The sequence below is a fragment of the Terrapene carolina genome, unplaced genomic scaffold (genome assembly GCF_002925995.2).
Source record: "Terrapene carolina triunguis isolate 2854851 unplaced genomic scaffold, T_m_triunguis-2.0 Scaffold112, whole genome shotgun sequence".
NCBI lineage: Eukaryota > Metazoa > Chordata > Testudines > Emydidae > Terrapene > Terrapene triunguis.
In genome coordinates, this window is record NW_020664463.1 from 21,706,232 (window position 1) to 21,730,526 (window position 24,295).

A 24,295-nucleotide genomic window follows, 5' to 3' on the forward strand; every position below is an offset into this window, starting at 1 on the left:
CCTACGCACCGCTGTCACATTCTCAGGAAATCCCTCACACTCTTCTGTTAGCTGTTCACAATGGCTGCTTGTGTATCTCAGCTCCACTTCCCAGTATCAACATTGCCTCAACAGCCCCAAACCTATACAGCCAAACACCACATGTTTTCCAAAGACCCATACGTTCTCAGCCCCTCTGCCAATGATGCTGGCTTTGATGCCCTATTCATCTCCTGCTCCAGTGCCCATCTCCATGCCTATGCCCTATCTGAGGAATACCCACTGCATCTAAATTCACCAAGTGATCACCCTCCTCACATTGAAGTCCCTCCTCACAGACTCACTTCTTCGGCAATGCCCCAAAAGAGGAGAGCCAAACCACCTAGGGAAAAACCTTTTGACTCGCAGTGTGTCCTGAATTCTCAGTTTCCATTAGACAGTAAGCTTTCTGGGGCAGGGACTATCTTCCTTCTGCACCTTGTGTAGCACCAACCACATTACCACTGCTTTACAAGTAACAACACAGAATGTAGGTACTGCTGGCACACAACCCTAGGAACTCTCTTTTATTTTCAATTACCCTTTTAAACCCAGCATTATCTGTACGCTTGTTCAGATCACTCCCTGCGGAGCAATACTGTCACCTTCTCTCTTCACCGCTCTTCTTCTCTGTTCATTTGTTATAACAGAGTGTTCGCAGGAAATAGAGCACTGATACATCAGGGACATCTCAGTGACCTCATCTGTTAAAATACAGACATGTCTCTTGGCTTACTTTTAACAACTGGAGCTGCTAATTTTTTTTGTGGGGGGGGGGTGGCGTGGGGAGGGGAATAAAGGTCAAACATACATCCCTTTTCTTATGTCCTTTATTTTTATATGTAATACTAATACAAAATAATTTGTACAAAGGCTAAAGTAGGTATTGCATAGAAGGAACACCGGTGTGAACGTAACCTGGATGGAATGGCACATTAGGTTCTAATAGCTACCACACGTACAAATGTTCTGGGTCTGCAAGTGTATTTCTGGTATAAAAATATCTCCATGTTTCACACAAGAGCTAAGTGACGAAGCCAACAAATTAAGTTTAAAAGGAAATTATTTCAGGACACTAATTGTGCCTTATTGCATTCTGCTTCCCCCCAATTCCCTTTTACACACAGACCACATTGCCAGAAATATATTTGTTGGGAAAATGTCCTTTTTCTCCTTGCCATCTTTATTCCAATAAACCACAGCATCTTTGATGCAATACAAATGATATGCTGAGTTTGTCTAAATGTATGGTATCAAAAATACTGAGTGGATGAGTTACATTACACTCCACTTGTGACTTTCAAATGTGCTTTTCGGCATATTATTCTACTACAGATACATTGTTGGAACTCAGCCACTCAATGCAACATGCACAAGATAAAACTCTAAAGGCAATTGACGTTCACTTGAGTATAATTGTGACTTGATTTTAATACCTACTATTCAACCTACCAATGGACAAAGAGTGCACTTTATTTACACCAGCACTATCACAGCTATCCATGTTGGGCAATGTCACCAAATGTTATCAATTTGATATTTGGTTTTAGGTGCTAAAGGCACCTACATTTCTATTTGGTGTATCATCTTCAGTTCCTCAACCCCCTCCTCTCTCCCCTTTAACACAGCCATGTCTAGGGGGCTGTCCATCATTTAGGTAACTAATTTTTCAGTGATTTCCAAGATCCACCTACCCTTGCAACACTTTGTAACACTGAGACGAACACTCAAAAGTAAGGACTCATCCACCCCTAATGAGTTACGTGGTTTATGGGCAGCCCCTAACTGTGAAGCACTGATCCTCCCCCCTCCCTACCTAGCCAAGGCCCTATTACAAGTATTTCCCTAAGCCTCCCACAATTTTGCCCTACCCCTGGAAAACACCCTCCTGGCAGCCAATTCCCTGCCTCTGTCCCTCCCAGTGTCCCCATTTCTCTCTAACTCCATGAAGGTTCAAACTCTTATTCTGACAGTATTCATTCCAGGACAAGCCTTCCTTCCCAGTTTGACAGTCAAAACAACTGGCATTGGTGAAGCAAATCAAGTGGGTATCTTGTGCTGGGGGACTTGTTCCAGGCAATAGTCTCAAACCTGTTCCTGATTCCCCCATACCAGAAACTCTGCACAGCCTCCCAGCACTACAGCCCCCTAAGGGTATGTTTACACTACAATGAAAAACCCACAGCTGGCCTGTGCCAGGCGACTCAGGCTCAGGCTGCTCAGGCTGTGGGGCTGCTTCATTAATTACAGTGTGCACTTCCGGGCTCAGGCTGGAGTCCGGACTCTCGGACCCTGTGAGGTGGGAGGGTCCCAGAGCTTGAGCCCAGCCTGAGCCCAGAAGTGCACATTGCAATGAAGCAGCCCCATAGCCTGAGCCATGCAATCCTGAGTCGGCTGGCACGGGCCAGGAGCAGGTATCTAGTTGCTGTGTAGACATACACTTAGTAACCCCACAAGCCTTAAAAATCTGGCATTTCTAAAAGTGGAACTGGTTAAGTAGCTAAGGGTACAAGCCGAGATCAGCAATAAAGCAAAGATCAGAATTCAGTGCGTGTGGATATGGAGATGTAAACCTGGCCAATTGTGCATGTACGCTAGCACACAAAAGTGCACACAGGCTCCTGAAAGTATGGCACCGAAACGCATTTCCTTGACTACATAAGAAATTATTGGGGAGTGAGTTATTTTTTAATTCTCTTACAGTGATGTCAACTACAGTAGAGTGGACTAAACACCTTTAAGCACCTCTGGTTTGTATGTTAAGCCAACCTTTTAACAATGAATTCTTACTGTTTCCAGGAGACTGTCCTCACAGACAATGTATATTGGGCCAAATGAGCATCCCTGCACCATGGATACTTTGGGGTCGGCAACCTTCGGCATGCGGCCCATCAGGGTAATCCGCTAGCAGGCCGTGAGACATTTTGTTTACGTTGACTGGCCGCAGGCACAGCCGCCCCGCAGCTCCCAGTGACTGCGGTTTGCTGTTCCTGGCCAATGGGAGCTGCGGGAAGCGGTGGCCAGCACATCCCCCTCCCCCGCACATTCTTTTGTATGTAACTCCAGTCACTAAGTAAAATTCTGGAGAAAGATTACCCAAGACCCGCAACAAGTCCTCCAGAAAAACACAGAATTTAATTTCCTGATACTTGCAAAGTAAAAGGCAGGGGGGAAAACCGGGGAACACCCCCTGCCGCCAACAAAAGAACATCAAAAAGTATTTGGCCCTTCTTTATAAAAGCAAAAGAGGGGTCTAAGCCCAGCCCCCTTTCTTCCCCAAACATACTCTTTGGCGGGTCACTTATTTTTAACCTTTCTGATTGTCTTAATGTACAACAATTTGGAGCCATTTCTTGTCAAGTGAAACATGAAGCGATCAGAAATCTCATCAATGGTCACTTTCTTTAAATTTGCTCCCAACAGCTGCTTTGAGAGCTCCTGTAGCAATTGCTTTAAGCATGTAATTTCAGGGCACTTACTCTGCTACAGTCAAAAGTTAAAGACTTGGCAACGCCATGCCAGAAAAGTGTCTGACTTAACTTTTAGAAGTATTTTGTTTCATTCTCCTGAGGCTTGGAGTCTGAGGTCCTATTGGGATCCAGGAAGTGGGCGGGCGGAAACCCGCCCACTGCTAAAGGACCTCCCCCCAGCCTAAGGGGAGGATCCACAGGACCTGGAAGCCAAATGATTCCGGGGGACAACTAATGAGATAACAGGGACAGGAGTGAGGTCAACTGGGCACCATCAGCTGCCCTTGAAGTCAATGAAACTAAGAATGCGCAGCATCTCACAACTTAGCACCCTGCAAGATCAGACCTGTAGTGCTGAATCTCTGATCCTTAGCCACTTACCCTCAGTCTTATGAGCTTCCTATTTCCCCTAGAGAATGAGTCCCTGTTACATTTGGCTAACAGTTTTCTGAAGTAGCCACTGTAATTAATTGTGGAAATAAAATGCACTCTGGCCTTGTTTCTTAATTAGGAATGCAGGTAAACATAAAGGGCCAGACTGAGGAAAATAGCCCTGGTTTCTGGACATTATGCACCCAGGATTTGAAAGCCACATGCTTGGAAGTGTAAGCAGTTACCTGTCGTAAAGAAAAAGCCCTTTTCCCTCTTGACAGTTCTGACACGGCTACTGAATTAAATATGGATACACTCTACTCCTATAAGTCTTACCCGCCTCTCTGAAATCAAAAAATCAGATTAGCTCCTCTACAGTTTAAGTTTATATATAAAAATTTGGGTGCAAAAAGCACAACAAAATATCATGAATGCAAAATTCTAAAATGACACTTTAAAAAGAAACAAAACTTTGATACAGTTGAACTGAGCTTCATTGATATATATATATATATATATATATGCATATATAAATACAAATCAACATTTGTATACACTTAAAATACTTTTACTCAGTATCAGTTTTTATTTAAAAACATGCTAAAAATGTGTAGTTAAATAATCAAAGCAATGTTTTGGAAAAATGCACAGACAGCCATCCACCAATGCAAGCAAAAAAGTGCATTTTTAAACAAGATTGATATCCCTTTCACTAAACAGTCAAAGGACAATTAGTATCTTCTCTGATATATACCAACAAATACAATCTAATGCTTTTTTTATGGCTGGCTTTTGTCACCTTAAGAACAGTATTGCTTTTTCTTTGTTTTCAAAACACAGGTTTTCCCGTTATATGGTTTGATATTCAGCTACAGTACTATAATGCTAATTGTTTACTTAATTTGCTTAATTCCCTTTCCGTAGTCAGCTAAAGTGAGACTTGACAATACTGTTTGTGTAATTAACTCTGTTAATACTGTACTTAAAATGCTAAAAGAATTCATGAAAAAAGAATTTTCAATATCTATCTTGCTATCAGGTCATAAAACATAACTGAGCATTCTACAAAAAATAAGTTTTAAGGGAAGGCAAAATAGTTTTAGTTTTCCACTATGTATTTTGCCTTCATTGTTACTTGTATAATTTCATTTTTTTTTTTTTTTTTTTTTTTTTTTTTTTTTACAAAAACCAACCACAGATTAAAATGTAAGATTTCAACAGGTACCACTGTGCGACTTTAGAAGGATTAGCATCCTGGTCTTGCTTATTTTTCCACCCTTCTATGTTTGTCTGAGAGAGAAAACATTGGTATTTTACAAGAGAAAGCAAAATAACCCCACCATAATAGATAAAGAAGTAGAGCTATGGATTAAAGATATACATTTTTTAAAATGCAAAAATTCAAAACTTGTCATTTTTTGGAAACTTTGGAGACTATCTTACACATAGCAGCAAATATGCTCAGTGCCAGAGCTCCCATTCTTGACACAGAGTGTCTCAAACGGAGCTCAGACGCACATGGTCCCAATTTTTGTTACAATTAAAGTAAACCAGGTTTTGTCTATATTTTCCCCCTCCTCGTTCCTCAAGTCTTTAAAAGGAAATATGAATGAAGCAGCAGTCACCAATATGGCCAGTGGAAGAATAACTAAAGGGTATACGCAACCAAACAGCTATTTAGGAAGGACGGATTGTATTATCCTGCACCAATAATATGTGCATTATACCCAACTTTTTCAACCTTGAGGGCCTAAAGTTAGGAACCTAATTCTACATTCTAGGCATGTAAATATGTGACCTGATTTTCAAGGAGCCTGAGCCCCTGCAGTGCCACTGACTTCTATGCAAACTGTAGGTAGGTGCTCAACCACTCTGAGGCCTGGTCTACACTACCCCCCCACTTTGGATTAAGGTACGCAAATTCAGCTACGTTAATAATGTAGCTGAATTCGAAGTACCTTAGTCCGAACTTACCACGGGTCCAGACGCGGCAGGAAGGCTCCCCCGTCGATGCCGTGTACTCCGCTCGCCGAGCTGGAGTACCGGCGTCGACGGCGAGCACTTCCGGGATCGATCCGGGGCACTTCCGGGATCGATCCCAGAACATCGATTGCCTGCCGCCGGACCCTCCGGTAAGTGTAGACGTACCCTGAAAGTTATCTAAAGAAGTGACCTGCCTAAATATCAATTTAGATGCCTATTGGTAGGCAGCCAAGTTTGAAAATGCTGGACTAGATTCTCAGGGCCTGATTGTCACTTACATTAATGCCCCTTTACATCACTCTATGTAAAGGGGCCTTAAAGTTGGCATAAAGTACATTTCCACTCACTTCAAGGCCCCTTTACACTGCCGGAGAGGAGTAAAGGTGCTTCGGGTAAACGAGAATAAGGACCTCAAATTTGTAAGCATCACTGCACTACTTTGATAGCAGGTGATAAACATCTGTCCACTTTGACAGCTATCTGGGCCCAGCAGGTAATAAATTAGCTTTAAAATGTATTTTAAAATTACCACTAAGTTTTATAGTAAACTTCTGACTAAAATAAAACCAGAGTGTCCACAAAATGACTGAAGTTTCATTTTCATTCATCCTTTCCTTCGTGAAGCAGCAAAATGTAAGAAAGACCTCTGCCAAAAAAAATATAACAAAAAAAGTCAAGCAGGGGCCACTATGAAAGAAGCAGCATTCAAACTAGAGAGGAATATGTTCAAGTTTTCTAGCAGGAATGTCGGTAGAAATGTGTGTTGTAATGAGTTCTGAACTACCATGTATATATCTGACTTGGAAAACAGAAGACAAAAGTCAACACTGTATGTGCAAAGATACAAACAGGTTCTGAGCACCTATCTGGCAACTGATTTCAGAGTGAAAACGTAAATCACGCCTTTCCCGCTCTCTTGGGACATACGGCACACCATTCCCCCACTTGCCTTTAACCAGCTTTATACCTTCGTGGTTGTTCAAGAGCTACCTCGCCAGCCTGGCAAAATTGCAACCATTGTCAAGTAAACACCTTTCAGGAAAACTGACAATGAGCCAGTTGTGCTCCCCTTATGTTGTACAGCACCGTGCACGATAAGCCATCCCATTGAAATCAATGGGACTACTTAGGGAGTAAACTATTACTCAATGGGCCAGAGAGTAAGCCCCTTCCTGGTGCTGGTGAGCAGTTACTCACGTGATACACTTACTCACACTGAATAGTATCATGCTGAAAGTAGTCCCATTTAATGGGCCTACCTGAGGAGTAAGGCGCTACTCATTGTGGATAAAGGCATCACAATCTAGCCCATCGAGAGTAAGGGGTTCACCATTCAGCCCAGTGAGAGTAAGGGCAACCCAATCTGGCCCTAAAGTACTGAGCCACCTCACTGAAAGGACTGTCATCAATATAGTAAGGGTACAAACCCACGGTAGCTCAGAAGATGCAGTTAAATGTAGTCTCCCTAGGGACTTTAGAACAGTCATGTCTTTATTTCCACCTTTTAAACTAATGATAAAAATGTGTCCTTCAAAGATCGCACAGTGGTTCCTGGATTAAAATAGGACAGATGTAAAACAAAACCGTAAGAAGTTACAAATCAGGCTACTAAATTCTAAGCTATCTCCATCATAAAAAAAGTATACACCGTAAGGTACAAAAAGCTGCAAGTGAGCAGCTCTGATTCCTAGGGCTCTCAGTCTGAGTGGCTTTCCCACGTCTTCTAGTACGTCAGACAGGAGCAGTTTGAGACTTATCAGAAGACTTCAAAGAATTCTCTCTAGAAGTTAAACACATATCTGTCACATTATCCTTGCATGTCTAACAACAATTAGTAGAGCAAAGCATTTTCTTAAATAAAGTTAGGGAAAAGTTTAATAGATCTATGAATTAGTGTAGAAAATGGATTTGTTTTTATTCTTTTTCTTCTTTGGCAAATAAATGGCAAATGCAAAACAGAAACAAAAAAGTAAGTCAAGTAGCAAGTTGTGCTAGTAATCAGTCAAGTAATGATGACGTAGATTGATCGGTGGGATGAATGCCTTCAGCAGAGCAAAGCTTGATTTTTCTTTTCGGTTGTTTTGCTTTGTTTTTAATGGCAAGACAGAAGTGTAGATGCAGTTAACATTTTGAAGATTTAGGCATCATATTTTTTACCAGTCCTATGAATCTGCTGGAAGAGTGTCATGGAGAAGGCCATGCCAAGTATCTGAAAAAAAGCAAATATTATGGGATAGCTATAGTAACACCTTCAAAACTGTGCTCATGGTATTTTATCTGAGGGTGCCTGAATTTTCTGACACCCAACACTAATAAAATTCCTCCTGAATCATAAGGCCTGACTCATTTTTTTATTTGAGCCTGTTTGGTCACTTCTGAATTACTCTTTTTCCATAAGACTGACAAGTACAGGGGTTGTCATAAAAAGTCCATATTTGCAACAGATTACACAGTTACCAAAGGGCCAAGTACTGCAAATCATACAATGGGTTTGCACACAGGGTAGCTGATGATCAAATTTGGTCTAAAGTTATATGCTATAAAGTGTAAGGGAAAAATCATGCCATCTCAGATAGCACATTGTGGTTTAAATGAAGGCAATTGCTGGTTTGATTTAAGTGTCAACCACTGCAGTAGTGATAATGCAACAAAACACTGAACTGTCATCTAGAATACTTCAACTCAACTACCTGTTCTTATTTGTGAAGACTAGGAAAGCTGGCCTATCTGATGGGGTTGCGAGGCTTTGTTCCTTGATATCTGAGGTTACTCTAAGCATTTCCCACCTTAAGTCACAAAATATTGTGACCCTCCTTGGATCTCTAGCAAGGTGCTCAAAAGTTTTGATAGCTCTGATAACACCTAACCATTGTAAGAGTCATGAAAGAAACTGAAATAGTTTCCAAAATCTTCTTTGTCACACAAGGTGCCATGAAGGCACAAAACTGCTGGCCTTTTAAAAGTATGTCTCTCATTCTTCAGTTACCAGACAATCGGGTAGAGCAGGCAGGTTGTTGCTTTTTTCCAAAGTTACCCTAAAAACCTACTGAAGTTAATGAAGTTAATGGTCTCTTTTTTAAACTAGCCTGTACAACTCAATCACCATAATTTCATTCTATATTCTATAACATGGTTTTATGGCTATAAAAAGCAGATTAACTCTCTAATTCAATTCTATAGGACTTTTCCCCTATGTGTTTAAGTAAAATAAACATTTTTAAAGTATGCTAATTTCACAAGCAGCAGACATGAGTGAATCTCTATGGATGGCCACCATTGTGAATTCAGTGTTCTTCACTGCCACTTACAAGTGAGCCTTGAATGTCAACATGCACATAACTAGAACATCACCGGATATCATCATTTTCAAAACAGAGACAAAGTAACCTGTCCTTTAGAGACAGGTAAGCAGCCCTATTTGGCTTAAAGCTTGGAAAAGAAATCTGAATTGCTATGAAAATTAGGTCACTTAGAAGCAGCTGGACCAATTTTGTCCTCAAAACATAGGAAAAATATTTTGTCCAAGTTTAAGACCAAATATGGGTCGTATGCAGTTATCCCGCCATCTAGGGCCTGGTCTACACTAACCCCCCAAGTCGAAGTAAGGTACGCAACTTCAGCTACGTGAATAACGTAGCTGAAGTCGACATACCTTACTTCGAACTTACCGCGGTTCAGACGCGGTCCACACGCGGCAGGCAGGCTCCCCCGTCGACTCCGCTGTACTCCTCTCGTTGAGCTGGAGTACCGCAGTCGACAGCGAGCACTTCCTGGTTTGATTTATCGCGTCCAGACCAGACGCGATAAATCGAACCAGGAAGTTCGATTTCCAGCCGCCGAACTAGCGGCTAAGTATAGACCAGCCCTAGGTCTTTTTATGGTATCTGAGTGCCAACTGGGTCAAAAGTAGGAGGGCTGGAAACCAGAGTTAATCATGCAGTGTCATCTTAACAGCACTAACAGTGGTGTTATAATAATTAGTTTGCATCTGAAAGCACGAGTTCTGCCAGAGGAACAATTATAGCTATTCATGCCCTTAATGGCGGAGTCCATGAAAGGATGAAAAATGCCAGTTCTCACTATTCCCCAAAATCAAAATATATAATTTGATTCAACAAAATGAAGAATTAGGGATAGTTCCTGATTTCATCTAACAGGAAGGATAAATCCTCTGAAACTCCAGGGTCCAGCAAAACTGTAAGCTAAGTTCCAGATTCTAAGCTCTCAAATTCAAACAGGGACCTTGGCTGCTTGGTGTAAGGGGCCAGGCAACACTTTTTGGCATGATAAAGATAACTACAATAGTAGTAAGTTAGGGGCTACATGTAAGAGTATAGTAGCATCAATACCTGCATTATGAGGATACACATCCCAACGGTCCCGAGAACATGCTTATTATCCTCAAACCACATTTTAACTTTCTCGTAACAACCCTGAAAGAGAAAAAAAATTCTAAGTCTTGCCCATTTCTTGTGTGCACTTAAAAAAAAAAACCCCCAAGTTAAACTGAGCAAGCATTACCGTTTTCCACACTAAATCAGTAGAATTCCGTCCACAATCTTGGGAATTTTCCATACAGCATCGGTCTGGGACGACGTTTGTCCCCAGGACAGGGAACCAATCAGTATAATCAGTAACCCCACAGCAATGCATCTACAGGCAAAGTAAAAAAAGGACCATAAACAGTCTTCACCAACAAATTTTTTAAGAAGTGTTACTTCTCTTAACCCACTGTTGGTTTCTTCACATATACACCTCATATTTTGCACTTAGATACCACCTCTCACCTGGAGATCACAAAAAGCATTGACAAATATTTAATGCATCTCACAAATAGCCCTGTGTGGAAAATAAGTTTTATTATATCCATTTTAGACACACACAAACCAAGACATTGGAACCTGTGACCACTAAGTCAATGGCATACCTGGGAGTGGAAGCCAGTAGTCCTGAACTCCCATATCTCTGCTCTAACCACTAGAAAACAGTCTGCCAACCAAAACCTCTTCTGCAACCACTTTCACTTAAACCCAGAGTCTTTGCTACTTTAAGATCCCAGGTGGCATTTCAGGATTTGTGATTGTAATCCTAACACATCAACTCCTTTTCTTCCTTTATCATTCCTATACAGATCATAACCTCCTCTAGTGGTATTTCTGTCACATAGCTAGTCCCAATGGATCTCATGAAGAACATCTTACTTTTATACAGCACCTTTCATCCCAAAGAAAAGGTCTAGGCACTTTATGAATGTAAAGTGATATACAAATATCTGACTGGTATCAAATCATGTACTTGCCAGTTATGGGACAAGACAGAGAAAATATTGTTAACAAAATGATGTCCAGCTAATTTTTTTTAAAATAAAGAAAATGTGTTACCTCTGCCTGAATGATATTCCATGCGTTCTTCAGCCCCACATTATTTTCTGTATTGTAAAGCTGAAGACCTTCTTTCAAATCCTTCTTTGCATTCTCATTGACCTATTTCCCATCAAAACAAAACACAGCCAGCACTGGTTAAAGGGCAGTATCCCACATGTAGACTTGTAAACATACACTGCCTTTACCACCCTGGGATGTACATTTTGACAGATATCTCACCTGAACATCATTGAGCAGAATCCCCACCTTTAGACCCAAACTCCATTTCACTTTACAATGCAAGGTGTTTGCTGTGGATGCCAATTGCCTGTGAAGCTCTAGTTTTCCTCCTTGCCCAATTCTGGATTTAGTATTGATTGAATTCTTTTGAAGTATGGACGTGTAACAGAAAAGCACAGAGAGGAACCAAGCAGCCTCCTCTCTGCTAATGACTGAGCGCATGTTGGGGTAATAATTTGCCATTTTTTTTTCCATTTAAAAAATGTATGGAGGTGGGAGGGGGGGTGAAGAAGGTGACAGACAACATGTGCCACCTCCATAGACATGTGCTACATAATCACATGCAACATGCATGTTGTGCACACACGTATAACAACAACATTACGCTTCTCTTCACTGTAGATTTAACTCAAGTTATTACTCGAGTGTTGCCTCTATCTTGAGGGCCATCTACACACAAAACCCAATAACTCAAATGTGGTGGTGTTTTTCACTCGAGTTGGCTGGTCCATGGGGCCAGGAGGGGGAATAGGCTACAGCGGGCGTTAGTACAGCTTGTCAGCTGCTAACACAGTCGCTCTGTGCTGTGAATCCAAACACTCTGTGAAGCTTGTGTGTTATTTTGCAGTGTGACTGCTCTCCCTCGAGCTAGCCTAACTCGAGAGGAGTTAACTCAAGCATACGTAAGTTGAGTTAAATCTGCAGTGAAGTTAGACACAACCATGTCCAACTACAAAATTCAACATTCTTTCCTACCAAGAATCAGAGTCTGAACTATTTCATTTGTTAAGGTCATAAAACCCGAGAGTCCCAGCCTCACTGTAATAATTTGCGCCTTTTAGCTGTACATCTCAAAGTGTTTCATAATCATCAATAAACGAATCAGCATACGAAGCCATGGGAGAGAGGGAAATATTATCATCCCCACTCTACAGATAGGGTACATGAGGCACAGAGAAGTTAAGGCCAAGATTTTCAAATGTGTCCATGAATTTCAGGGGCCAAAGTTTATGGGTGTCCAACTTGACTCCCTTACAGCCTGATTTTCAGGGATGCTGAGCACCGGAAGCTCCCACTGTCTTCAAGCAGAGCTGTGAATGCCTAGCACCTCTGATAAAAAGGAGGTCTCAAGTTTTATATCCAAATAAATGGACAGCTTTGAAAACATGGATCCAAACAACTGGCCCATGATTTCAGAGGGAGACAGTGACTGAGCTGAAATTAAACACACGAGTCCCAAACTACAATGGTCAAATATGCGACAAAACCCATTTCACCCTGATTTCATTAAATTTAGAAAGGCTATGTCTGTGCTGCAATCGTGGGATGTGAGTGGAGCTTGAGTAGACATACCCAAGCTAGCTTTCACCTTGCTAGCTACGATACTGGAGCAATGAACCCAACTTCCCCGGAAGGGTTCTGAATCTTTCTGAAGACCTTGTGCATCAAGGTAAGCTCAGGTTCCAAATGTTCCTGCCCCCAGGACTCCATCCACAATTTATCAGATGCTAGCTTGTGCTTGAGAACTTCCAATCTCTCATGTCTTCTGGGCTAGCCAGTAACCCCCTCCCAGTCTCTTCAAGGGATGACTGGCTGGCTTGTTACAGTTAGGCTCTAGAAGGCAGCCAGATGATCCGCTCCCTGCTATCTTCTGTCATTGTATGAGGCCAGTAAGGAAGATCTGCTCCTCTGAATACCCAGGATGTCCTTAGGGAGCAAGCTGCCTGCCTATCACCCACTCAACAGCAGCAGTGTATCTGAAAAGGTTTCAGCATGCCCTGGCACTGCAATGCACACTCACCCCATTCTGGCTAGGCAGAATGCAGCATGCTAGCAGGGAATGTGGGGACTATGGGGGTGAGAAAGGGGCTTGTCTTTCCACTTCCCTGCCTGTGAAGACAGAAGGTGGTGAGAATGTGAGAGCTGGCCTGAAGAAGCCACTGGGGAGGTTATCCAGCCACTCTCTGCGACATTGGTGATGAAGGGGGAGGGTTGCGAGAAATTAAACTTCACAAGGAGACAGCAAAAAGCTCAACTGTGGAGACTGCAGGCCTACGAGAGAGGGGCAAAATGGAGGTCCCAGCTTTTGGTTTCAGCTGGAAACTGCAAAACTCAACAGCTCTGCCTCAACCCACACAGAGAACCCTTCCACCTTAATCACTCATTACTCTCAGCCAACATGCGGAGGAGGCACACATAAAAATGAAGATCACAAGGTTAAAACAATTTCCATTGAGAAGAGTAAGAAGAATCTAAGCATCTTGGTTTAGCAAAAGCAAACAAAAACCAGCTTAGCTGCCAGGACTGATAAACTAATCTACGGGGTATATTTGCTTACCTTGTCCATATAAACAAAGAACAAAATGAGTAATATCAGCTCTGCCAGGAGAATTATCAGCAAAATGATGAAAAACTAGAACAAAGAGAAACAAAACATGTATATACACTTCCTGAATAAAGAACAAGTTCAAGCACGCTAGACAAGTGGCCTTGACAAACCAGCTTTAAAACACAATTTCTGCAGTGCAATACAGACGGGGGTGTTACAGGAAACCCATGAGAATCTCAAATATTTCATGTGAAAATCATGATGGTTGAGAGGGCTGCTCTCAGCTATTTGCCCTACACAGAACTTTTTTATGCAGCATATATTTCACATCATTTTCCCACTGATGAATTATCCCTTCCATAATCTAGCCATCCATCTGTTATCCATTTGGGAACCCACAGAACTCATCATTTCAAAGAACTTCATGAGCATTTTAAACATTACTTAGTAGGCAGATGATATTCAGTACATATATATATACATATACATATGTAAATATATTTTATAGTCTGCGATAGTTTGCAATTTAAATCCCAGGAACATATCCTATCCTTTACTCCCCCTACCTCTTCCCAACCTGAAGCAAAATTTACAAATTAGATTTCAAATTACAAAAGTATATCAATGATATTATTATTCTCCATAACTTCTGCACTATTGTATTTCAATTTTCCCAGCCTAAGCTTTCACTAGACAGGGGTTCAAGCCTAGCTGATGTCCTCCCCCTTCCAAGTGTAAGGGCTGATCTACACTGAAGCTGTAAGTTGACCTAAGTTATGCTATTTCAGTTACAAAAGTTACGTAACTGAAGTTGACATAACTTAGGTCTACTTTCAGCGGTGTCTACACTGCTCTGTGTCGATGGGAGGTGCTCTCCCACCGATTTACCTTCTGCCTCTTGGGGAGGTGCAGTACAGACATCGACGGGAGAGCGCTCTGCCATCAATTTAGCTTGTCTTCACCAGACCCACTAAATCGACACTGCTGCATCGATCACAGCAGTGCCGATTTAGCCAAAAGTATAGACAAGCCCTAAGTATAAACCTGTCTTTAAGTGATGTTTATGTAGGGTGACCAGATGTCCTGGTTTTATAGGGACAGTCCCGATATTTGGGGCTTTTTCTTATATAGGCTCCTATTACCCCTCACCCCCTGTCCTGATTTTTCACACTTGTTGTCTGGTCACGCTATGTTTATGTCACACTGGTTTCATCTCTTGACTGTGCAGTTCACTGGAGCATAGACAGAGAAAGCAGATAATTCCAGCATATTCCTCAGTATGTTCATCAAAGTAAACCCAAACAAAAAACCTACTACCAGAAAGATAAATTTCCCCTGGTGCAGGAACAAATTCCCAGCAGATAAACTTTAACTGCATTTGACTATTTTTTTGTGTGCAAAAATTATATTTTTCAAATAAGGATCTCAAAGCACTTTTCAAATCTTAGTATTAGTTTGCAGCAAATCACTATGGTATGTCTATACTGCGATCAGTGTGATTGCAGCATGTGTAGACACACCTGAGTCAGCTTTGATTTAGCTAGCTTGAATAATAATAGCAGTAAAGCCACAGCAGCACGAGCCCTCGGTATGTTCTCCAGCTGCCATGGCTTCACTGATATTCTTATTTGAGCTAGCTAGATCAAAGCTTGCTCGGGTATATCTCTATGGGCTGTAGTCACACTTCTGATGGCAATGTAGACATACCCTACTGTGGATCTAAACATGCTCAGTCATGGGAACACACTTACCCACTCTGGTTGCTTCCCAAAGTGTGAGCTCTAGTATTTGTTACTACTTTTATTGACCAACAGAGGTCTCAAATGCACCAACAGACCAGACACATCCAGGGTTTTAAGGGCAGTATGGACAAGGGTGGCATTTTTGTAGAAATTTTGGTGGTACCCAGAACCCGCCCCTGCCCAAACTCCACCCTCCCCAAACTCCGCCCCCCCCCCACCTGCCCAAGGCTCTGGGAGGAAGTTTGGGTGAGGGAGGTGGTCTGGGGTGCAGTCCCTAGGCTGGGGCAGGGGATTGGGGTGCAGGCTCTGGGGAGGGAGTTTGGGGATGGGAGGGGTGCAGGGGTGAGGGCTATGGGGTGTGGCTGCAGATGAGGGGTTTGGAGTGTGGGAGGGGCTCAGGGCGAGAGTAGGGTGTGAGGGCTCTGTCTGGGGCTGGCAGTGGGGGGTTTGGGGTGTGGGAGGGGCTCAGGGCGAGAGTAGGAGTGTGAGGGGTGAGGGCTCCAGCTGGGACTGGGGATAAGGTGTTTGGGGTGCTGGAGGGGCTCAGGGCTGGGGTAGAGGGTTGAGGGTGTGGTGTGGGGGTGAAAGCTCTGGCTGGGGGTGTGGACTCTGGGGTGGGGCAGGGCTGGGGATGAGTTTGGGGTGCAGGCAGGCTGCTCTGGGACAGGGGCCAGAGAGGAGGACTCCCCCCAGCCCTTTCCCTGCCAGCAGCAGCAAGCTCTGGGGAAGGAACCCCCCTTTCCTGCCCCCCCAGCAGCACACTGTCACTGCATGTGCTCCTAGGGCCCCTCTCAGGTCCAGGATTCTCCCTCTCCTCCCCGTGGTGGGTGCCAGGGGGTGCTGTGTGCGCCTCCTCTCCTGCTGTTGCCCCCTGACTGTAGCCTCACTGGGGGTGAGGGATGGGGCTGCCTCCTTGCCCAGCATGGGGCAGGAGCGGTGACTGTGGGTGGGGGGGGTGAGGGTGTGCCCTGTGCTGCTGAAGGGTCCTGCCGGAAAAGGGAAGGGTTTGAGGGGGAAGGGCAGGCTCAGAGTCAGTCTGCCCTGGCAGTGGAGAAGGGGGGCACTAGGACTCTGCGACAGCAGTTGCTGCAGGGAAGCAGCATGGAGGAGACAAAGACAGAGATGCTCTGCTTCGGGCCAGGAAGGCAGGAGGGCAGCAAGTCGGGGCCACAGGACACTCGGGGGAGGGGCGGCAGGTGGGGCCGGGGGGGACACCCGGCCCCAAATATTGGTGGAGCTGGGCCCCTGGGTTCTGAATATTGCTGGTGCCCGAGCACCACGTGGGTATGGAACTCGCTGCCTATGAGTATGGACTACAGGGGTGTGAAGGCACCCCTGTACAGATGCTGTGGGTGCGAAGTAAGAGGTTTCTAGTTTGCGTTAACTAGGGTTACTATACGTCCGGTTTTTCCCGGACATGTCCGGCTTTTTGGTAATCAAACCCCCGTCCGGGGGGAATTGCCAAAAAGCCGAACATGTCTGGGAAAAATACCGCTGGCCGGGAACTTCCCCTCCCGCGGCTGCTGTGCTCCCTACCTAGACTCTGCGGCTCTGTTTAAGAGCCAAGCTGCTCGAGCGCTCCGGCTTCGGGCAGCCCCCTTGCCTCCAGACCCAGAGCCGCCGGCCGGGCACTTCCCCTCCCGGGCTCCAGGGGCGCAGGGTCCAGAGGCATGGGGGCTGCCCTAAGCCGGTAGCGCTCGGGCAGCTCGGCTCTTAAACAGAGTCGGGGAGGAGCACAGCCGCCGGAGCCCGGGAGGGGAAGTGCCCGGCTGGGGGCGCAGGGTCCGGAGGCATGGGGGCTGCCCGCTGCCCGGCAAACTGTGAAGCCGGTAGCGCTCGGGCAGCCCTTTTCGCGTGGCTGGGAGGGAGGAGGGGGAGTTAGGGCGGGGACTTTGGGGAACGGGCAGAGAAGGGGCGGAGTTGGGGCGGGGCCAGGGCCCGTGGAGTGTCCTTTTTTTATTTTTTAAATATGGTAACCCTACGTTAACATAGTCCTCTTCCAACAAGACTACAGTAACGTGAAGTAGGAACATTTTCGCTTGCACCCACAGCATGCACACAGAGTACACCTCTACCCCGATATAACGCGATCCGATATAACACGAATTCGGATATAACGCGGTAAAGGAGCGCTCCGGGGGGCGGGGCTGCGCACTCTGGCAGATCAAAGCAAGTTCGATATAACGCAGTTTCACCTATAACGTGGTAAGATTTTTTGGCTCCCGAGGACAGCGTTATATCGGGGTAGAGGTGTAGTTATAATGCAGCACTTTGGTGCATGTGACTATTCATGCCCCATTGTCCGAACGGTGGAGCAGTGTAGACAAGCCCTTAATCCCTTTGTTATTACCTTCTGAGGCAATTTCAAAACATAAAGAGACAATGGCAAATAGTTTTTAGCAATACATTTAGATTTTGCATTTTAAAAATGAATTCTAATATTAAGAGAAATATTTTTTTTTAAATTTCAGCAGAGAGGATTTGTTTAAAAAGGAAACATTTCTCTACACCATTAGAAACACAAACAGCAGCACTGCAGCTAACTGTATGAGTCTTAGAGAGTAAAATTAACCAGTCTGTTTTCACTGCCTAAGCTGAATGAAACACAAAAAATAAAGAAACAGCATAAATAGAGAAGAGTAAATTATATCTGCACATTTCCCCCAATTTTAATAACCTGAAGTGATGTTAAGCAACATAGGTAGATTTTATTAAAGAACTTTTTTTTTAATAAAAAAATTCACATTTATATAACAACATCACTGCCCCTTGGACTTAGGAACCCCTAAATAGCTTGGAACCTGGCTCTCTCCTCACCTGAAGATATTGGACTTCCAACCAGCAGAAGCGACTAAGCTGGAGTCCTATTGGTTTAAACAGGAAGGGGCTGCCGGCAGAATCTAGAATTCACTTGCCAGTTTAGGCCCACCAAGAGTCCAGAATTATTAACCTGCATGGCCCAGTGGAGATCAGAAGTGTTGACTTTTGGGGCACAGTGTATTTCCTCGGCCTTTGAAAAGGGGAAGGGTAAAGACTGATGGTGGATTATTGGAGTAGTTATCATTAATGCTTCCAGGACAATTCTTCTAATGTTGAAATTTCTGGATGAATTGCTTGCCTGGCAGTTGTTTTGTGCTTAACTGTACACTGAGGATTGTTCCTGGTTTGTATTTCATATTTAATTTATTGTAGTACCTAGACAGGGGGAAATGTTTATAAAAATAAATAAATCTAGTGACATATTTGAATAAAACCAAGCAGTAGTATCATTCCACTATATAACTATCACTACCCAATTCCAGAGGAGGAGGATTTTTAAATTACCCTAGGAGTTTAATAGAGAATACCTGCTACAGAATTACATACATTGGTTTTAAAAAGTCAATAGAAACATTATTCCCTAATATGTTCTTTCCCATACAGGTCACTTTTAAAGTAAGCAGTGAAGTAGGAGTGTGTATCCATGGTAAAGATCTTCATTCACAGAGTCATAGATTCCAAGGCCAGAAGGGACCGCTGTGATACAGGAGGTCAGGCTACTGGCTAGATGATAACACAGGCCATAGACTTTCCTCAAAAATATTTCTGTTTGATCTACAGCATATATTTTAGAATTTAAAAACTGTCAGTGATGGAGAATGCACCAAAACTCTTGGTAAATTGTTCCAATGGTAAATAACCCACACTTAAAAATGGACACCTTATTTCCAGTACAGGGGACTTACACTTAAAAGGAGGCACTTGTTTTCCTTGATAGCACCCAGACACCCCAAAAAGCCAGTCACCATGATGATTGTACCAATGGCAATGACAAGGTTGGCAGCCGAAAATGATGGAAAGCTGGGAGAAAATGTGGCGAAGTTTCCTTGTGACACCGATAGCCATATTCCCACGCCCAACAGTCCACAGCCACATAACTGCAAAGAGAGAGAAAGGCAGAAGCCAACATTAAAAAAGGGGAATATTTCAGTTTCCAAACAGGAAAGTAGTTTGTGGGTTTTAAACGAGTTAAGTGATCAGCCGTAACACTTCATTGCTTGGTGCTAAAAGAATGTGAAATTCAATTTCTGACCTGCAGAATTGCCTTACCCTAGGTTACCACTCAAAACAAACATACGGCAGGGTTCTCGCTCTCTCTTTTTAAGGATTAATGAGCAAATCCTACCATTGCCCCTGCAGTGGGGCTCCAGACAGTGGAAGAAGGTGTAGTTTTGATGCACAAGGGGAAGAACAGAATTTGAGGGAATGATACAGGGATGCACGTACCCTCTGCTCGTGTATGGAGCCCCATTCCATGGGGGCTCCCGCGTGGCAGCACACAAGGAATGGAGTCTGTGCAGCCACACCCTACCTTCATCCCCATGAGCTGGGGAGGGAAGGTCTCAGAGGCAATTGCAGTCATCATCATTCCCTGCCCTGAGGGAAGAATTTCTTCCCTACCCTTCTGCCCCAGCGCTTGGTCATACTATTCAGGCTGGATCTAGGATTTGGCCTGTGTGACCTCATTGCTGCCCCATTGTCTTTTATGAGGCAAAAATCAGATTCCTAAATGGATGACCTATGAGGTCAAAGTCCTAGTAATCTGTCCCAGTGAAGGACTCTGACTATTGCCAAGGAGAATACAAGGTTATTAATAAGTAAATACAAAATTAATAAGCCTTTGGTTTTCATTCTTAACAATTTTACATCAGGTTCAGGAAATGTGTCTCTCCACCCCCATTGCGTGTGTCAGGGGACAGCAGCCAACTCCAAATGTTCAGGAAGCTCACGGCATCACAAGTTATTTTAGCACAGATTCAAAATGGCTGCCCCTGCATCCTGATACCAAATGTCTACCTGTGAACATGTGGGATGCCCAAACAAAATGGCAATACAGTATTTGCAGGCAGTTTTCTGCAGTACTTCATGCAGCTAGCTCTCACTGGCATTGAAGGTGAATTTCCCATTGACTTCAGTGGGAGCAGGATTGAAGAGAACCCCAAACTAGAAGCACTGTGCAGTCATCAAACCATGACAATTGTAGGAAGGAGAAAACCACGAAGCATTAATTCCAGTAATGCACTAGCACTTGCTGCTGTTTATCTGTCAGCTACAGCAAAGCGCCAGAGCACTTCTCAGCAATTGGCCAAGTTCTGCCTCATCCGGTGTCCAGCCTCATTGCCATGTGCATCCTGCACTGGGCAACAGCTGCACTCAGACCGGGACTCTCCAGCTGAGTAGTTAGTAGCAGAACTAAGCTCCGGCTCAGGCCTGCAAGGGGCTGAGCATTCCGGCCCTGATCCAGCACAGTGGAAAAGAACATGCTTAACTTTAGCCATGTGAACAGTCCCATTGATTTCAATGGCATTAGTCATGTGCTCAAAGTTAAGCGTGTGTGTAAGGGCTTTTGCTGGATGAGGAGCCTAGGCTCAGCTGGAAACTGCTCTTTGTGCATCTGCCACCTTACTGATTGCAGGAAAATAACTCCTGAAATAACAAACGTTCGGGGTTTCAGAGGAGCCCTGTTTTGACCTCTTCTGATGAGAGAAAATGCCGTTCATAGGGAGGAGCAGAACACAAGCCAGAGAGAGAGAACCTTTTGCTCAGCTGGAATAACTGTTTCAAGACACGCTGAGAGTCTGCAGGGGACTATTTAGAAAGGTCCTCAGGTCTCAGCATGCTCTCCTCTTTTATCGACTGCACATGTTTCACATTTAAACACAGAAGTTCATGAGGAAAATCACTTAATTCAAGGTAAAGCTACATTTGCAATCTGAACCCACGGAATTGCTGGCACTCAAATATCTTAGTGATTCACGTAGTATAAACTCACTAGACAAAGTAAATTAGATTAAATATTGAAACCCATCTAGCCATCTGATTTTCTAAATCTATTAGTATGTTACCCTTAAGATGGCTATAACTTAAAGAGATGAGAGAAAAATAGATTATTTAATGTATTATTACTACATTTATTGGTATTTTTCTCTGTTTTTCTCATTTTGTTTTCTGTGTGTGTTTGACAACACTTCATATGTAGTCATATGTTCCCCTGTTTTGCTGATGATCAGTTGCACATCTCATCTTATGCACCAGCACAATATCATCCCTCTCATGCACTGCTGTGGTGGATGGAGCATATCCTAACACACACTTTTCTCCCAACTCTGCATACATGGGGCCTGTCGGTAACACCAGCAGCAAATATTAAACAAACCAGTGATGAAGAGTCAGTTGACCATCAGGGGCGGCTCCAGGCACCAGTGCACCAAGCGTGTGCCTGGGGCGGCAAGCCGCGGGGGGCGGCCTGCCCGTCACTGTGGGGGCGGCAGTCAGGGAGCCTTCGGCGGCATGCCTGCGAGAGGTCCGCCGGTCCCGCGGCGGGTACGCCGAATCTGCGGGACCAGCGGACCTCCCGCAGGCATGCCGCCGAATCCGCGTTACCAGCCAGACCTCCCGCAGGTGCGCTGCCGAAAGCCGCCTGACTGCCGTGCTTGGGGCGGCAAAATACATAGAGCCACCCCTGTTGACCATTGTGTGCACAGAAAAGAAGGGAATGGGAGGAAGGATGGGCCCAAGCAAGTTTGGTGGTGTTGCTGCTGGGCCCTTTAGGGCCCTTCTAAACATCAGCAGGGGAGCAGGAAAAAAATCACTTCAAATTAAAACTATTTTAGGACACACTGTTTTAAAGGGTGCTACAGCAGAAAAATGTAGCTTATTGAAATGACTGTCCCTTTCAGAGATCTGAAAACATTTTAAACTCCTTACACTAGGTATGCACTGACTTTGTCACGTGTGCTGCTGGCTTTTGCGTTCTGTTGTGATTTGGACTCATTGTATAAACCTTCATGATAACTGTTTCCTAAAAAATAGTTTTGAAAATGCTTTATCACTCCCCTTTCCTGGCACAGCAGCATGGGAAATGCAAGCTCAGAGTATGAGAGAGAAGGGGGTAAAGTGAGGCACAAATTTCCTCCTCCCATACTGCGACAGGGCCGATAAAAATCACTAACTCCCATCCAGTAAAGATCTCATCTACTTTGTCCTTGAATCTCTGCAGTTATGGTGCCTTAACCACCTCTCTCAGGAATCTGTTCCATGGCGCAGCTGCTCCGATTGTTAGATGAGAACTGCAACCATTTGTTCAGGCTGGGAGTCTGAAAGTTCACAGGGTGAGGAGCACCTCTCACCCTGCAAAAGGCATTTAAGTTTTTAATTACAATTGGCATTTCTAAGCTTTGGTGGGCCCGTGTCGTTGAAAAGAGATTTAGTTTAAACCAATAGTAACATGGGACCCAATGGAAAGGACTGTCAATTATTTATTATGGAAAAGAACCAAATATTTAATTTTTAAATAGTAAACACTGAAGCTTTTCTTCAGGGGGTTGAAATCAACATGAAAAGCAAGTGCGACGCTTGTTTGCAGTTACCGCTGCAGGGCTCTCCTACTGCCAGTGTCTATACGGCCACATTCAGCACTAGGCTGAGAAACAGTCATTGTCATTAAACATTTAAATATATTTCAGAGACTGGCCGAAAATTTAGGAGTCTTCAGCACAGAGAAGATCGCTAAATTCATGGAAATGGATACGGCTGCCATGGTGGACTGGAGAAGAGAGGAGAATGGGGTCTAGGACAAAACCTTATGGGAAGCCAACAGATTGAAGGAGAAGGAAGAATAAGCAGCCTTCAGAGGAGATGGCAGTAGTGTCAGGAAGAGAACAAGGAGAGCACAGAGTCATGGAAACCGCAAGCATATAGGAAGAAGTCGGAGGAGAGGAAATCTAGGCAATGGAAGTGAAAGCACACTCACAGACCATACAGATGAAGGAGAGGAGGCAGATAATACAGGATAGGAGCTGAAGAGTCACATGGGGCTGAAGGAAGGTTTGTTTCAAATCTGGGCTATAAAGTGTCCTTGCAGATGAATGGAAAGGAGCAAGTGGAAAGACAGGGGAGATGACAGGGGCATCAGACATACTGAAGGAGGGCATGAGATGAGGGACTAGGTAAACAGTAGATGATAAAGGAAGACCTCAGAATCAGGCACGAGAGTAGAAGAGGAGAACAATGAAGAGCAGAGGGAAGGAGGAATGACACTCCTGCCAGCGACATTTTTATTTTTGAAAAATCTGACTAAGATCCTGGGTAGAGGTGAGTTCAGAAGAGAGGGGCAGGTAGGCAGGGCCAGATTAACGCAGGGGCTGGGGGCTGCAGCCCGGGGCCCTGGCCTAAGGGGGGCCCCAGCGAGCTGGGCTCAGGCAGGCTGCCTGGCACGTCTCTGTGGCCCCTGGGGGGGGGAAGGTGGCTCCACATGCTGCCCCCACCCCCAGCACCGTCCCCAGGGGCGGCGCTTGCGGGCACAGGCAGCACACGGAGAAACGCTGTCCCCCTCCTCCCGGGGGGGCAGAGACGTGCCAGCAGCAGGCCACTTCCGGGAGTGGCGTGGGGCCACAGCATGCAGGCAGGCTGCCTGAGCACCCCCCTGCGCCACCGGCTGGGAGCTGCCTGTGGTAAAGACCTCCCAGCTGGAGCCTGCACCTCGCATCCCCTCCTGCACCCCAACCCCCTGCCCCAGGTCAGAATCCTCTCCTGCACCAAACTCCCTCCCAGAGCTCACACCCCCTCCTGCACCCCAACCCTTTGCCCCAGGTCAGAATCCCCTCCTGCATCAAACTCAGTCCCAGAGCCCGCACCCGTCACCCTCTCCTGCACCCCAACACACTGCCCCAGTCTGCAGCCCCCTCCTGCTATCAAACTCCCTCCCAGAAAGAAACTACACCTCTACCCCGATATAAC

General features: G+C 44.7%; 1 protein-coding gene across 4 annotated transcripts in view; it reads right to left on the reverse strand.

Annotated features, from left to right (window-relative positions):
* Positions 1–5,957: 5,957 nt before the first annotated feature.
* The window catches only part of TSPAN9 (tetraspanin 9), a 267,952-nt gene continuing 249,614 nt past the window's right edge, over positions 5,958–24,295 (reverse strand). For all 4 annotated transcript variants that reach the window (XM_026652248.2, XM_026652246.2, XM_024218057.1 and 1 more), the window contains 6 exons: positions 19,243–19,434; positions 13,785–13,859; positions 11,225–11,326; positions 10,365–10,496; positions 10,193–10,276; positions 5,958–8,052 (listed from right to left, as the gene is read on the reverse strand). In XM_026652248.2, coding sequence (XP_026508033.1) covers positions 7,981–8,052; positions 10,193–10,276; positions 10,365–10,496; positions 11,225–11,326; positions 13,785–13,859; positions 19,243–19,434 — 657 coding nt within the window. In that variant the 3' untranslated portion in view covers positions 5,958–7,980. The remainder of the gene's footprint in view (positions 8,053–10,192; positions 10,277–10,364; positions 10,497–11,224; positions 11,327–13,784; positions 13,860–19,242; positions 19,435–24,295) is intronic.